At 40.9% G+C, this 13,861-nt stretch overlaps 2 protein-coding genes across 3 annotated transcripts; both read left to right on the top strand.

Moving 5' to 3' along the window:
- The first annotated feature begins 876 nt into the window (after positions 1 to 876).
- Positions 877 to 3,861, top strand: chmp3 (charged multivesicular body protein 3). Its single transcript, XM_034576886.1, has 6 exons — positions 877 to 1,031; positions 1,553 to 1,613; positions 2,036 to 2,215; positions 2,297 to 2,418; positions 2,577 to 2,691; positions 2,835 to 3,861. The coding sequence occupies exons 1-6, from the start codon at positions 987 to 989 to the stop codon at positions 2,972 to 2,974; spliced, it is 663 nt and encodes a 220-aa protein (XP_034432777.1). The 5' UTR covers positions 877 to 986; the 3' UTR covers positions 2,975 to 3,861.
- A 1,169-nt stretch (positions 3,862 to 5,030) lies between these two features.
- reep1 (receptor accessory protein 1) lies at positions 5,031 to 13,825 on the top strand. Of its 2 annotated transcripts, XM_034576461.1 has the most exons (9): positions 5,031 to 5,188; positions 7,291 to 7,363; positions 7,461 to 7,537; positions 7,675 to 7,795; positions 8,217 to 8,330; positions 8,566 to 8,728; positions 9,736 to 9,998; positions 11,424 to 11,493; positions 11,644 to 11,767. In XM_034576461.1, exons 1-8 carry the CDS (start codon positions 5,157 to 5,159, stop codon positions 11,481 to 11,483), a joined length of 903 nt encoding a protein of 300 aa, XP_034432352.1. In that variant the 5' UTR covers positions 5,031 to 5,156; the 3' UTR covers positions 11,484 to 11,493; positions 11,644 to 11,767. The 2 variants fall into 2 exon arrangements, with proteins under 2 accessions (XP_034432352.1, XP_034432351.1); XM_034576460.1 differs by lacking the exon at positions 11,424 to 11,493 and having other exon boundaries at positions 11,644 to 13,825.
- The last annotated feature ends 36 nt before the right edge of the window (positions 13,826 to 13,861 follow it).

The raw sequence follows: 13,861 nt of genomic DNA, 5'->3' as shown, positions 1-13,861 counted from the left end.
CCCTTACGTGATTGGTGCGACAGCCAACCGATGACGGAAGAATCTAGAACCCCCCCCCCCCACCCTCCCCCCAATCCACCTTCACAGGGGAATACGTCACAGGTAATAAAGGCACGTTTCCCCCCCTTGTTTAAAGGGATAGTTCAGAGAGGAATGAAAATTCACTCATTGTCTACTCAACATTATGTCATAGAGGGGGGGGGGGGGGGGGGGGGGGGGGGTGAAGTGTTTGAGTCAACAAAACACTTTTGGAGTTTCAGGGGTAAACAGCGTTTCAGTCAAATTGAATACAATTGGAGTACATGGTGACCGATTCTTAAAACGTTAGAAAAAAAACATGCAATGTGCAATAATACATATTAATATGCAATATTACTGTTCATGTGCAATATTACCACGTTTAGCATCATATTATGTTCAATATTACTCCCATAGTACTTAATCCCATTGACATTACTACTTTCTATTGCCAGTTTAGTTTAGTATTAGATTATTGCCTCACATAACTTATTGTATTTTCAATTATATTCTTTTATACTTAATATTCAATTGTTGTAGTATGTTGTAGGCCTAATCTCTTGTATATTGTACTATTACTGTATAATCTTATTATATTATATATATCTAAAGATGGAACAAGAATTTCCCTTGAGATTAATCAAGTCTATCTTATCTTGTCCTATCTTATCTTATGTTAATTCACGCCAGCAGTTCACTTTAGCTCCACTTTTCCACCATAAGATCACACCAATCGACATTCATTTATTCATCTGTGCATGAAAGTGAAATCCGACAACACTCCCCTAAAGTGACATCTTAAGCACAGGCCCTGACTTGAACCCTTGTTTCCTCGCTCAGGATGCTGCTCCTTCATGTTGGGACGCAGCCTCACGGGCCTGAGAACAGGAAGTGGCAGTCTAACAAACTGAGCTAACTTGCTAGTTTTAGTCAGGTAGCTTAGCTCGGCATTTAACCCGATAGCCACCATGGGACTGTTCGGCAGATCAACGGAGAAACCACCCAAAGACCTGGTGAGTGCTGACAGCTGAGGGCCACCACTGTCTTTCAGAGTTTCCTCCTTAGAAAGGGAAAAACGATTAGCCTTTAGCTAGCCTTGCTAGCGTTAGCTGTCACTTTAAGTCAGCTTCGTTCAAACTGTTGCTACTTTCGCTAATTGAATGTGAGACGATATGCCCGTTAGAAATAACCCAACAATCCCTGACACGTCCGGTTACATCGTCACTAATGTATTAAAGGTTATATGCTTGTTTATATCCGCTATCATCCGAGATATTTGTGCTATTTTGGTGTGTGTGTTGAGAGCTAGCTGGTTAGCATGTAAGCTAGCACAAGTCTACTGTCAGCCAGTGTAAACAAACCCTGATTTGTCTCGCCCGGGCTGGCCTCGTGCTGTGTTGCACTTTAGCAGGGATCATCTTCATCGTCGTTTTAGTTTAGTGTTAAAACTTATGTTGAGGCGATCATTACAAACATACAGTATCTGATGAGGTCACACTAATACAGCCTGTAATAACACTGTGTGTCATTTCAGATCACTGAATGGTCTCAGAAAATCAGGAAGGAAATGAGAGTGATTGACAGACAGATTCGAGGTAAGATACAGTCCATATTTGAAGCCACCACCACAGAACAGCAGTAAATATAAATATAGATATTATCACCAGTTTATACATCTACTTTGACTCAGTTTCAATTAATTATCTCGAAGCAATGACATGAATTACATACATAATTCATTTCCAATTGTTATAAGCTAAAAGAAGAGGGGGGGCACTTTAATGAAACACACAGATTTGACCAGAGACCTACTGAATTACTTTACTGTCCATAAAGATGTTAATTTAGTATTGCTTAGTGAAAAGTATTGATAATTTTTATACATGAAGTATTGACTCATTACTCAGATTTGCTGAATAATGAACAAATGAATGAATTATCCCTGCAGTCAATGACTTAATCGTTAATCACAATAATTTGTTTGTCTTGTATGTACTGACATCCCCTTTTCTTTCAGATATTCAAAGGGAGGAAGAAAAAGTTAAAAGATCTATCAAAGATGCTGCCAAGAAGGGTCAGAGGGATGTGTGTGTGGTCCTCGCAAAGGAGATGATCCAGTCAAAACGGGCTGTCACAAAACTTTACGCCTCCAAAGCCCACATGAACTCTGTGATGCTCAGTATGAAGAATCAGCTTGGTGAGTTTCAGAGTACAGCAGCTATGTTTTTTCATCTTTAAGTCCACATTGTCAACTTTATGTGTATTTCTGCATTTCTAGCTTTACTGCGTGTAGCTGGGGCCCTGCAGAAGAGCACAGAGGTCATGAAAGCAATGCAGAATCTCATCAAAGTCCCAGAGATCCAGGCCACAATGAGGGAGCTGTCAAAGGAGATGATGAAGGTCGGCAGCAGCATCCAACATACATAGATCATGTTTACAGTCAAGTTACAACAAGACGTTTAACTCTGCAGCTGACTCGGATCACTAACAAAACTTTCTGTCTTACAACGGAAAAAGTTGGCAAACCATCTTATCGTGTACTCGTGTTGATATTTCAGGCTGGAATCATTGAGGAAATGCTGGAAGACACATTTGAGAGCATGGAGGATGGGGAGGAGATGGAGGAGGAAGCAGAGGAGGAAGTGGACAAGATCCTCTTTGAGATCACAGCAGGTACAAATATTTGTTTAAACAGCACGTCTTTGTTTCCCTGTTCTACAATAAAGTTTTGGTATCTAGCTTCTGAACCACAGGTACAATTATACTGCAGATTAATAACACTGAAAGCTTTGTCATATCTGTATTTGCTGTGCTAGGTGCCCTTGGTAAAGCACCGAGCAAAGTCGTCGATGCCCTGCCTGAAATGGAGCCTGCAGGAGCCACTGCGGCCTCCGATGAAGAATCGGAGGAGGACATTGAAGAGATGCAGTCAAGATTGGCAGCTCTGAGGAGCTAAGGTGGACTGTAACTGATGCATTCAAGTCAGTTTACTCACTCCATAAAGGACGGAGAGAACTCTGGTGTAGGGTTTACAGTGCTGAGCATCCTCTGTGCTTCGTATTATAACTATTATTACAATTCACATAATCAGTTGGGATTAACTTTGTGCTTTGGAAGTTAATAACTTTAAAAAGTTGTTTTTTATAGAACATTTGTTCTGCTAGAAGAAAAGGTGTGTTTGCTTTTTTGTTTTTTATCATCAAGGTGAAACTCCTTGGTAAGTCTTTATTATCCAAAGTCAAACAGAAGGTTTAAGAAAGTGTATATAATGTAAGTATGAAAAGCCTGCTGTGCCTACAGTGCTTCATCATATTCTTCTCCCGTCCTGAGTTATGGACTGTTGGTGGAGGACTTGGGTGTTTATGATCCAAACAAATAATTGAATAATTTCAGATGAATCCATCCTGCACATGAATTACATCCTGGATCATTATTCAGCAGTAGTTCTTATCTCTTAGCTTTTGGTTTGTAAGCAACAGCTGTTCTATTTACTAGTGCTTAGCCTGAAATGTCTGAAACACTATCGACAAAGGGTGGATTTCTCCTATGATTGCTTTATTTTCTGTACAGTCTAAAGGTGTCTATTCTATATGTGGTCATACATGTGAAAATACACTTGTCAGAAAAATGCACGCACATTGCCCTAACCCATTCTTTGCATTAACATTCTGCGTGTTAAATGTTTTGACTTCCTGTCACGGTTGAGTTCCTTCTCAGCAGGAAGAGGCAGAGGAAATGGAAAAGTTGGTCAGTGCAGAATCGTATGTATCGTGGAAATATTGTGTGTATAATTTTTCTATGTGAATGAGGAAAAAAATACGGAAATAAACTTTAAATAACAAAGTTTGCCAACAAGGAGAATGTATTACATCTATTCTAATCCCAGTGATGATCATACTAACTTTTTTTCAAAGTCAGCCCCTCAGCATCACAATAAATGCTAGCTATTAGGTCTGTTAGGGAAATCTGAACCTGCTGGTTTGCAATAGCTCACTCAGCAGGTTAAAAACTGTACTGCATGGACACTTTCAATCTCAGCCCAGAGCTCAGCAGCTGTGAAACCAAACCGTACGATCGGGAACAAGTTAAATGACGTCATCCACCGTCCCCTGACTGCTATCCTGCAATAATCAGTTGCTAAAAAAATGTGTGAAAAACATTTCTCTTTTTTTTTCTATATTTAAGCTGTAATATGATGAGAATATTTCACAATATTTTAAAGAAGGAATGAATATACATTTTTTTTGGTCGTGCATTTTGGGTCACCCTTGTTTTGAAGCCCTTCCCTCGGCTTTAATGCTAACAAAAGGATTCGATTTCGACCAGCCACAGCCCTCCCTCGGTGGCTTTTTGTTGTACTGTAACAAAACCTTGCCTCTGCTGTCGGGCTCCAGTATGTAGGCCACAGGCTGGACAGTGAGAAGTTACTGTAGCTCTAACTGGTGCAGCTGTCCACAGGTTAGTGACCACAGGGAGAGACATATCTAGGCCAGGCCAAATCTCATGGCTGAACATTTTGGTTCCGATTTCTGTCGACACCCTCGACTTGGATTAGATTTCACGACACTCACAAAAGAGAGTTTGAACTTTAAGTCACTGTGTAAATTCAGTGGTGTAAGGTTCAAATGCAATGTATTTATTCAATAACACCAAGTGATAAAAGAAATGGACATTTAATAAACTTTCTTTACATGGAACCACTTTCAAAATGTTTAAACCAGAGACACTTCAAAAACTTGGGGACAGGTAGGTGTTGTAGCTGTATGTGCTCTGATTAGTTCCCTGGATGTCTGGACAAATAACAATGCTGCCTTTGTACTGGTGCACGGTGCGTCATGGGATTGCTGGGTGGGTGAGATGGGGTCCAAAGGTAAATAAATCGGTTGTCAATAACGCCCATCAGGCCCTGCATAGATCCTATATCTCTGCCTGAGAGGCTCCTCTTCGTGCTGGGTGTAAGTGTCGCCTGCGCAATGCAACACTGCCATCTATGGACAACAGCCGCGCTCCGCTCACTTACTGTTTATCCTGCATCACGTTGCCGCCTGTGTGCGTCCGGACGCAGCCGCCTGGACGCGCCTGTCATCTGGAGGAAACTCCTCCCCGCAGACAGCGCGTCCTGTCGCCTCTCCAGCGCAATGGTCTCCTGGATCATCTCTAGAGTTGTGGTGTAAGTCGTTTTTATTATTATTATTATTATTATAATTAGGATTATTCCACAACATATGTTCTGCCTATAGTGATGGATTTCAGCCCTGCTCGTCGCAGGTGTTGGAGCCGCTCCATGGAGCTGCACGCTTTACGAGCCGCCTCCACCTTAATCCCGTGAATAATTCCAGCAGAATCATTCTTCGGGGTGTGAGGGGAGCAGATTCCTTTTTGACTCGACCACAGTGTGATTTCCACCGGATTGTACTTGGCTGTTTGAGCAGGAATGCTGCTCCGGGCCTGTGGAGCTTCTAAACAGCGTTCAGCAGCCTGACACGCTTTGTGTTTATCAAGTGCCTCTTTTTTAAGATAGACAAAGAACTGACGTGGTGGGCAAGGGGAAAAAATCTTATCATCCATGACATGCTAATATATGAGTCAGATGCAGGAAAAAAAATCAGAGGCGTCTTAGAAGCGTAAAACGGCCGGAGCAGGTCTGTGAGGGGAGCTATATCCTCTGTTGATGTCCCATATTGGAAAAGAAAAACAAAAGGGATGGGTCTTGCCTTCTCGGGTTACACAGCGAGAGTTGTTCATGTCATAACACATGAGAATATATCCCAATATGTCCCCTTATGGCTGCAGAGATTGAACAATAAGATCACATCTGTTACAGTATCTATATCTACCTGCTCAAAGCATGAATCAGCAGCGCCATTGCAGACCGTGTGAAGTGTACCAACAGCAAGGCCCAACCTCAAAATAGTGAGGTAATTAAATTTAGACTGCAAGATCTTGTTACTTAAATTGTGCCTGATTTGCTCTGGCTGTGTAAAATGTGCTCGTACGGGTCCCGTTTAGGTTTAAATCTCCAAGAGAAGCCTTTAAGGTTTGTAGTGCAGAGCTGCTACGTTTATTTTCGAGTGTCCTTGTTGTCTCTAAAGTCTGTGAGAGGACAGTTAGCTGCTCCAGGCCTCGGTGCTGCAACACGATGTGGCTCTGTAACATGAGCAGGTCACCACTCACAGCTGTTGCCTGACTGTGGGACTTAGGGTGCATGTCTCCCTGCAGCACAGGTGTCGGCACAGGAATAGAAATGTAAAGAAAAGGAAGGAAACCCCATGGAGGGCAAATCTGACCTCATGTCACCTGGACATCATGTGCAGCCGGTTGCAGAAATGTGACTTAATGCATGATTGAGTTCATAGTTCATGGGAGGAAAGAGCTGCAGCACGTTTTCTGATTTACCTTCATCTCACCTGTCAACCTGTCCATTGTATCAAATGTGCAGCTTAGAAGACTCATCAAATAATTGTACTGTATAAATACATGCACTGAAACAAAAAAACTCTACAAAGTCAACTACTGGTCTCAAATACAGAAAAGACAGTGATGAACTCAATGACCAATAGAAAAAGACATTGAATATATCATTTCAAGAGCATAGTTTGAAAATCCAATACATGATAATTGTTTGATTGTTTCTTTATTTTTTTATGTCATGCACACAGAAGAGCCCGACCCTCATGGGTTTATAAAGTTGCATCATTGCAGCAACATTTCATTTCAACATAACATTCTGCCTTAAAATCTGCTTTAACAAAACTTCACCACCAGAAGCACAACTCAAAACTTCAGAATTGAGGAAACAAGGTGGTCTGAGACTGCCTTGTCTTATAAGTCTCAACTAAAAACATGCTGTTTTCAGGAGCCACATTCCTGGGTTTACCTGGGGGGCCAGGTTATTATTGTTCTTTTATCTCGCTTATTATTATTATTATTATTATTATCATTTGTCTTGTTGTACAGTATTTTGTGTTGAAAAGTGCTCTGTAAATACAGTTATTATTATAATCATCCAACCAAAAGAAATCAGGACAAATGGAGGACATTCTACCCACAAGAACGTCTCTCATTTCCTCACTAACAGGACATTAAAACCAGAAAAATTAACCTCGTTCTCAATTTATCCATAATATCCCACAGTGATGTTTTCTTGAAAATGATATTGTCCACATCACAATTAATTATATTTGAATCCGTCTCGGTTTTATGTTTTAAATATCTGTCGGGATGCAGTGTCTTTGTTTCTGGACTTGATGGTTGTTACTCTCTGTCTTTCAGACTTGTGTTTGGGACGCTATATCCAGCGTACTCCTCTTACAAAGCTGTGAAATCAAAAGATGTGAAGGAATATGTGAGTATATCATTTATATACAGTATTTTATTATTTAATTATATTAAAAATAGGATCCTACAATCTGTTTTTTAATCATTTCTTTTACCCTTTACAGGTGAAATGGATGATGTACTGGATAATATTTGCCCTATTCACGACTGTGGAAGTATTTACGGATATGTTTGTCTGTTGGTAAGTGACGCCAGATGTTTAATGGATTTGGCCGTGGCAACTACTGTGTTTTTATCACATAACATGGTTGTGTCACGAACATAAAGAAACCATATAACATCATTTTGTTCTGCCGCCATTCTGTGTGTCCATTCCAGGCTTCCTTTCTACTATGAGCTGAAGATAGCGTTTGTGGTGTGGCTGTTGTCCCCTTACACTAAAGGCTCTAGCGTGCTATACAGGAAGTTTGTTCATCCCACTCTTTCCTCAAAAGAAAAGGTGAAGTGTCTTCCTTTGTTGCCGCACTTCAAGAGAAAACTTCAGGGAAAATATTCAGTCTGTGCTCTGAGTTAGTCTCTCTGGTGTTTGTGACTAATTTTATGCTTTGCAGCAGTCCGGAGAACAAAAGTGCCTTTGTGCTAATTCACTTTTCCACTTTAGCTGTTAAAACTGTGTTTGCTGGACAGGGAGGGGGTGGGGGGAGAGGAAGTGTCACTGTGTTCTTCCATCTCTCTCTCTTTCCTTCTACGTGTGGGTCAGGAAACAGACGATCATGTTTTGTGAGGTTCATAAGTCAGAGAATTTGATTATGCAAGTCGAGCGGTTTCGGAAAGGCCCGGTCAACACTGCATGAAATGAATCGCACATTACAATGAGAGATAAATGTGCTCATCATGTGATTTGTTTGTCATTGTGTCAGGACATCGATGAGTACATCTGCCAAGCCAAGGACAAAAGCTATGACACACTGGTGCATTATGGGAGAAAGGGGCTAAACGTTGCGGCCACAGCTGCCGTCATGGCTGCAACAAAGGTAATGCAGAGTCTGGACATTTTTGTAGTGTGGTGACCTGGGGGGTACAGTGGAGGGTCTTTGTAGATAATGGATGATAATGTTGTTTGCTTCTCGTATAATGAAGCAGGTCTATTGAGTGATGTTTTTAAAGTAGCCTGATGCCAGCATTCAATTATTAATGCTCTTAAAATTATCCATGCTCTAAACATCTCACATTGATGCTAAAACAAATACCTGGTGTTTCCTGTCCTAGAGCCAAGGTGTCCTGTCAGACAGACTGAGGAGTTTCAGCATGCAGGATCTGTCTTCCTACCAGTCGGACCCCGTGGACAGCGGCCCCGAGACCACACAGTCCGAAGCAGCCCAGCATCGGACCAGAACTATGATGCGCAGCAAGTCGGAGAGCTACAACAAGGGTGAGGAGGCGGTAAAAAGCAACAAGTCCAACAAGATGAAAACTGTGTTGATAAAAAAAGTGGTAAGATGATGCCTGTTCTCTCAGCACTTTAGCTACGAGAGGGCCATTATGATGTAATAACAGGGGCCTGCCAGGTTTGCGTCACACAGATAATCATGTCAATTTCTGTCTTCCTGTTCGAGCTTGTTTAACCCCACAGATATTGTTTAGTGCCCCTGCTTTCCTGAGTGGCCCCCTGCCCTCTCTCCTGTCTTCCTGTTTGGAGCAGGCCCGGCCTCAGAGGCCTGCCGGGCTAACCGTCCTGTGATAACACTCACATGTAGCTGCAGGGACTTCTTCCTCGTTCGACATCATGTGAAAACAGTTGTTGTTTGTTTTCGTCAGGGTCTCGCTGTTGTATTTTATTTTTCAGATCATAATTGCTCCATTGTGAATAGAATTAGAAAGAACATTTAGACACAGTTATTAATATCGAACAGAAGATAGCTGTACATTGAAGAGAAAGGGAATCCTGCTATTTGTGTAGCCCATATTTTACAAATGACAGTTTGTGCAACATTCTCTGCCCTAAACCCTCAAATTTAAGGACAAATCTGGTATGAGTCTATATTTTTCTTATTGTCAACAAATAGGAACATAACAGCAGGTCTGATTCAAAAGATAATGTCCTCTATTTGCAAAAAATGGCAGAATAGGGAAAAAAAACTAAAACTAGATAACATAATAAAAGTAGACATACATTTACAGATACTGAAAAGGAACAGAGACATAATCAGGACAGCACTGGTTGTTTCTGCCTATCACCACTTCCTGTTTGGCCTCTGCCCTGTGGCCTTCAGAATGATGATGCATTGTCATATGAAGTTTCCTAATAATAATCCCAACTGACCAATATCTGTTGCCGCACTACAGCAATTAAACAAACAGCCTTTGACTCATTAGATCAGTCACAGGATTCACACGTTGTTCACCCTTCCACCGACCTTTTCTGTTTTCGCGGTGCAGGGCAGGATTTTGACGTAACTGAGTATGAGATGTTGGGGTTGGACCAATGGGACTCCAAGGAGTCGCTGTCCCAGACCATTTCACCCTCTGAGTCTGAGTCCACACCCTTCACGCTCTCACTGACGCCCCAGTCCACCCCGCCCTCCACGCCCTCTTCACCTCCCACTCCCCCAGTTCCGGAGCAGTCAGAGGAGGTGGGGAAGGAGGCGCAGGCAGGGCTGAGCTCCCCGCAGCTCAGGCTGGTTAAGAGGAAGGCTCCTGAGGTATCTCGCCTCGTCACCGTGGCTGCCCAGCTGCTGCCTGATTCTAACTGCCCCTTGAGAGTGGTGATTTACTCACTGATTCCCTCATCGCTGTGTGGCTAAATAAATCATCATGGTTCAGCACTTGTGTAAATATAGTCTGCCTGCTAATAGGGTTTTCTGCACTGATGAAGCTGAATCATGCATTAACTTCAGTGGAATTGTAGTTTAGTGCAAATGAATGTGTGATCTTGCTCTGATGTCTGATTGTTACGACTCACGTTTTTGGAAATGTGGCATGGGAAACATTCCAACATGGCAGACATTGACATGGATTCCTTTGCAGTGTATTTCACCACTGGTAATAACTTCTGTTTGGAATGTTATGTTTATGGAAATGGTTTTGCTGAATCAATCCCCTGAATTAACTGATATTCATCCATACAGTTCTACCAGTAATGTCCGTTTGTTTGGTGTGGTGAACTAAATGAAGCAGCGCCATTAAAAGGAAAAATCCAGCAATATTTTATATTTTTTCTCTCTGTCGAACCACATGAAAATACCAAAAACAACATTACAATTATTGCAATGGCACTCAGTAGACCACGTACCTCCGCCAAGGTCAAACACTCCTACTCACGAGTATCTAGTTCTTAGACCCTATAGGCACAATAGATATATACAATAGGAAGTGGTCTGATAAGCTAAAGTATTTATTCCTCACGAAAAATATTTACATAAAGTGAAAAAACAAATCCTGCCCTGACGCCCCACCCCTCCTCCAAGGCTGGTAGAAACTGGTTTTGTCGTTTTCTGCATAATCCAGAAATAAGTGAACAAACAGACACTGGTAAAACATAACCTCCTTGGTGGAGGTGATTACTTATTGTTTGTGTAGCTAAGGCCTGATCCTCAGTAGCTCATCCCTCCATAGATATTTGCTGTTGCTGAACAGGCAGACGTGTTCCTTCACTGCGATGAACATGGGCTTTGGAGTTTATTAACAAGGAAATTGTGTTTTTGTCTGCGTTTGTTTATTAGCAATATCACACCAAAACTATAAAACAGATTACCACCGAGCTTGGCAGGAGGAGGCAGTGTGGGTTCAGGAAAGAATCGATTACATTTTGGGGCGGATCCAGGAAATGTTTTCACTTTCTTTAACACTGAGATTTTATGACATTGTCACTGATTTTCACAGAATGATTCAATTGATCTTGATGAAAAAAAAAATCTGATATTGATACCTATGAGTGTTTGAAATTTGGTTGCCAGAATTTAAGGGGTCTGTTGGGCCTTGGCAGAGGAACCTGTTCTACTGAGTGCCGTACTATTTTTGAGATGCACCACCCTGCATGTGTATTAATTCACAGCTGAAAATAGTCCCCAAAAGGTTCTCCTTCCACCTGTTTTAGCAATATTTCCTACCATCTGTCTCCTCTTCAGAAGGAACCAGTGGACTTGAGGCTGAGAGCTGCAGCCAAGCTACGACAAAACAAAGTGTGAATTGAGATATGTATGAACACATTGTTGGTTTTGGTCTTTTCATGGGATTTGCTGACACGTGGCAAAAATATAGAATAATGTCAGACGCATCCTTTATAAAGTGTTGGGCTGTTATCTGATTCTGCTCTTATCTCTCTCTCTCCCCCCCCCCCCCTTCCAGCCTCCTCTTAGAGTCTTAAGGCCTCTCACAAGATCCAGGAGTGCTCTTTCTTCGAACAATGAAGCCATGTGAAACTGTCCTCAAGACGACTCCAGCTGCCTTCGCTGCAAGAAGTAAAAAAAAATAAAAAATACTGAATGGCCAAAAGCTACATGACTGAAGCAGCCTTGCTTTGGAATAAGGTATTACCAAAGTGACCTATGTCGACCCCTCTATCTGTAGTATTTCGCCTGTGATCAATCAGGTGAGGTTGAATTAAGAGAAATGAGTGAATGGGCTCCATGCTGATAGACACTTTTTTTTTCAGTTTGTGGGTTATTGAACATGTGTTTATGTACAGTTTGTGTGTACCTCATCTTTATGATTTAATGGTTTTTATATATCAGGTTAGGGCAGGCAAGTGCATGAGTGTCTTCCCAGTCATCAGTCCACTGTTTGTTCAGCAGAATGTACTGTCACTGAATCCTACCGCTGGTTTCGAGAACGACACGGTCACTCCTCGAGAATGTGTTCAAAGCCAAGGATTTAAAAAACAACAACCTGAGTGGTTGTTGTTTTATTGACAGTATCTGTTCTGGAGAAACATCTGAGAGCAGCTGAATTCTGCACTGATGAATTATCTTATCACGATTTTGTGAAATCAGCCAAACGAACAAATATAAAACGTTCTTATTGAAGAGTCAGACAGCGGTGGCGGACAATATTCTGTTATTTACCTCTATATTAAAGCCTTAAATCAAAAGATAGTAGAGACTTAAAAATATATCAAAAGTCTCTACACATGTTGTGACTATTTGTAACACATATACGTTCTCATTAAATCATGTTTGCACTATGTCTAGAATATAAATTACTGCCCTAAATGCTCAATGAAATGGTCAAAAGTTACACAATAATCATAGTAAATTAGTAGCAGATTATTATGAGTAATTTCAAAGTTCCAGTTCATTTCTTCTGTGGTGAAAGAAATAGGAAGTAATGATGTTGGTTTCACATTTAAAAAGAAAAAAGGTCACGACCACAAGAGTTTTTCTCAGTGGAGCAGACTTTCTTTTTTCTTTTTGACAATCTACTGTTTGGTTTTTAAAAGCCACAAATTATTTGTCAGTTTAAGGCCAATTGTGAACACGTCACTTTCAGCTGCAGCTGAAACGGACAAGAAACAAATCGATATTTACTGTAAACTAACATGGTTTATTTTTTCCATGTTTGAAATCACTGTGTAATGTTCTCTTCACTGAGCAACACTAAACCAGACGATCTTAACCTTCGACCTGCTTCTGCTGTTCTTTAGAAACTCACCAGACTGTGTTTTGTTAGTTTGCAGGTTAACAAACTTACATTTGAGTTCCTGTTGCATAGTGACTCTTCGTATGTTTTCATCCTGTACTTTTATTCACTGAGCCTGAATCATGGCAGCGTTTTACACGACGTGTCACTGTGCCGGTGGATTCACGCAGTAGATTTTTGATTTTCATCATCGTGTCGGTATCATTCGAGGCGGATTGAAGTTTGAAACTAAAGCTTCTCAGGTACAACCGTTATGTTTACACGTCATTCACACTGTTGTTGTAGATACACTTGTTATGCACACAAAATGTTCTTTTAATGGAGAAATGGAGAAAAAAACAGATTGTGTTTAGTATTATCAAGTGTTAGTGTTGGAGCTGATTAAAATGAGTGCAAAGTAAAACAGAAAAAAATCATGTTGCTTACCAGATTTGTAAATTTGTGCATAGACGGATACACATCATTGCATGACGTTTGTTATTAATTTGTAGGAAAATTGAATCTCTTCAACGATTCATTTGGTGTGAAGCTGTCGGCCTCTTCAGATGCATTGCTGGTAAACAATTACACATTAATCTTTTGTCATTGCTTTACAGAAGAAACATGAAATGTTATGACTAAGTTGGCTATGCATACATTCGAATAACATGTCTTATTTACTGGTGAATTTGCCACTTTGACTTTTTGATGAAGAGAACCCCACTTACCAAGATATCCTAAGAATTTTTGTTCTGGCAGGCCAGAATGTCCAACGACTTCAATTTAAACTTGATTGTTAAATATAAACTCAAAGCAGTGATGTGATGACATCATGGTTTATGGCTGTCAATTGTTCCACTGGATTCAATATTTCTGTTTAAATCAATTTACAGTCATTAAATATCAAGTAAAAGTTGACTGTGTGTCTTATTTGTACTGAAAGAACACC

The sequence above is a fragment of the Hippoglossus hippoglossus genome, chromosome 22, assembly GCF_009819705.1.
Source record: "Hippoglossus hippoglossus isolate fHipHip1 chromosome 22, fHipHip1.pri, whole genome shotgun sequence".
NCBI lineage: Eukaryota > Metazoa > Chordata > Actinopteri > Pleuronectiformes > Pleuronectidae > Hippoglossus > Hippoglossus hippoglossus.
This window is presented reverse-complemented; position numbering and strand designations above follow the sequence as displayed.

Coding starts and splice junctions, on each gene's coding strand:
- reep1 (XM_034576460.1), top strand. CDS start 5,157: ATGGTCTCCTGGATCATCTCTAGAGTTGTGGT. Junction 7,364..7,460: donor CAAAAGATGTGAAGGAATAT/GTGAGTATATCA, acceptor TACCCTTTACAG/GTGAAATGGATGATGTACTG. Junction 7,796..8,216: donor CTCTTTCCTCAAAAGAAAAG/GTGAAGTGTCTT, acceptor TCATTGTGTCAG/GACATCGATGAGTACATCTG.
- chmp3 (XM_034576886.1), top strand. CDS start 987: ATGGGACTGTTCGGCAGATCAACGGAGAAACCACCCAAAGACCTG. Junction 1,032..1,552: donor AGAAACCACCCAAAGACCTG/GTGAGTGCTGAC, acceptor GTGTCATTTCAG/ATCACTGAATGGTCTCAGAA. Junction 2,692..2,834: donor CCTCTTTGAGATCACAGCAG/GTACAAATATTT, acceptor TTGCTGTGCTAG/GTGCCCTTGGTAAAGCACCG.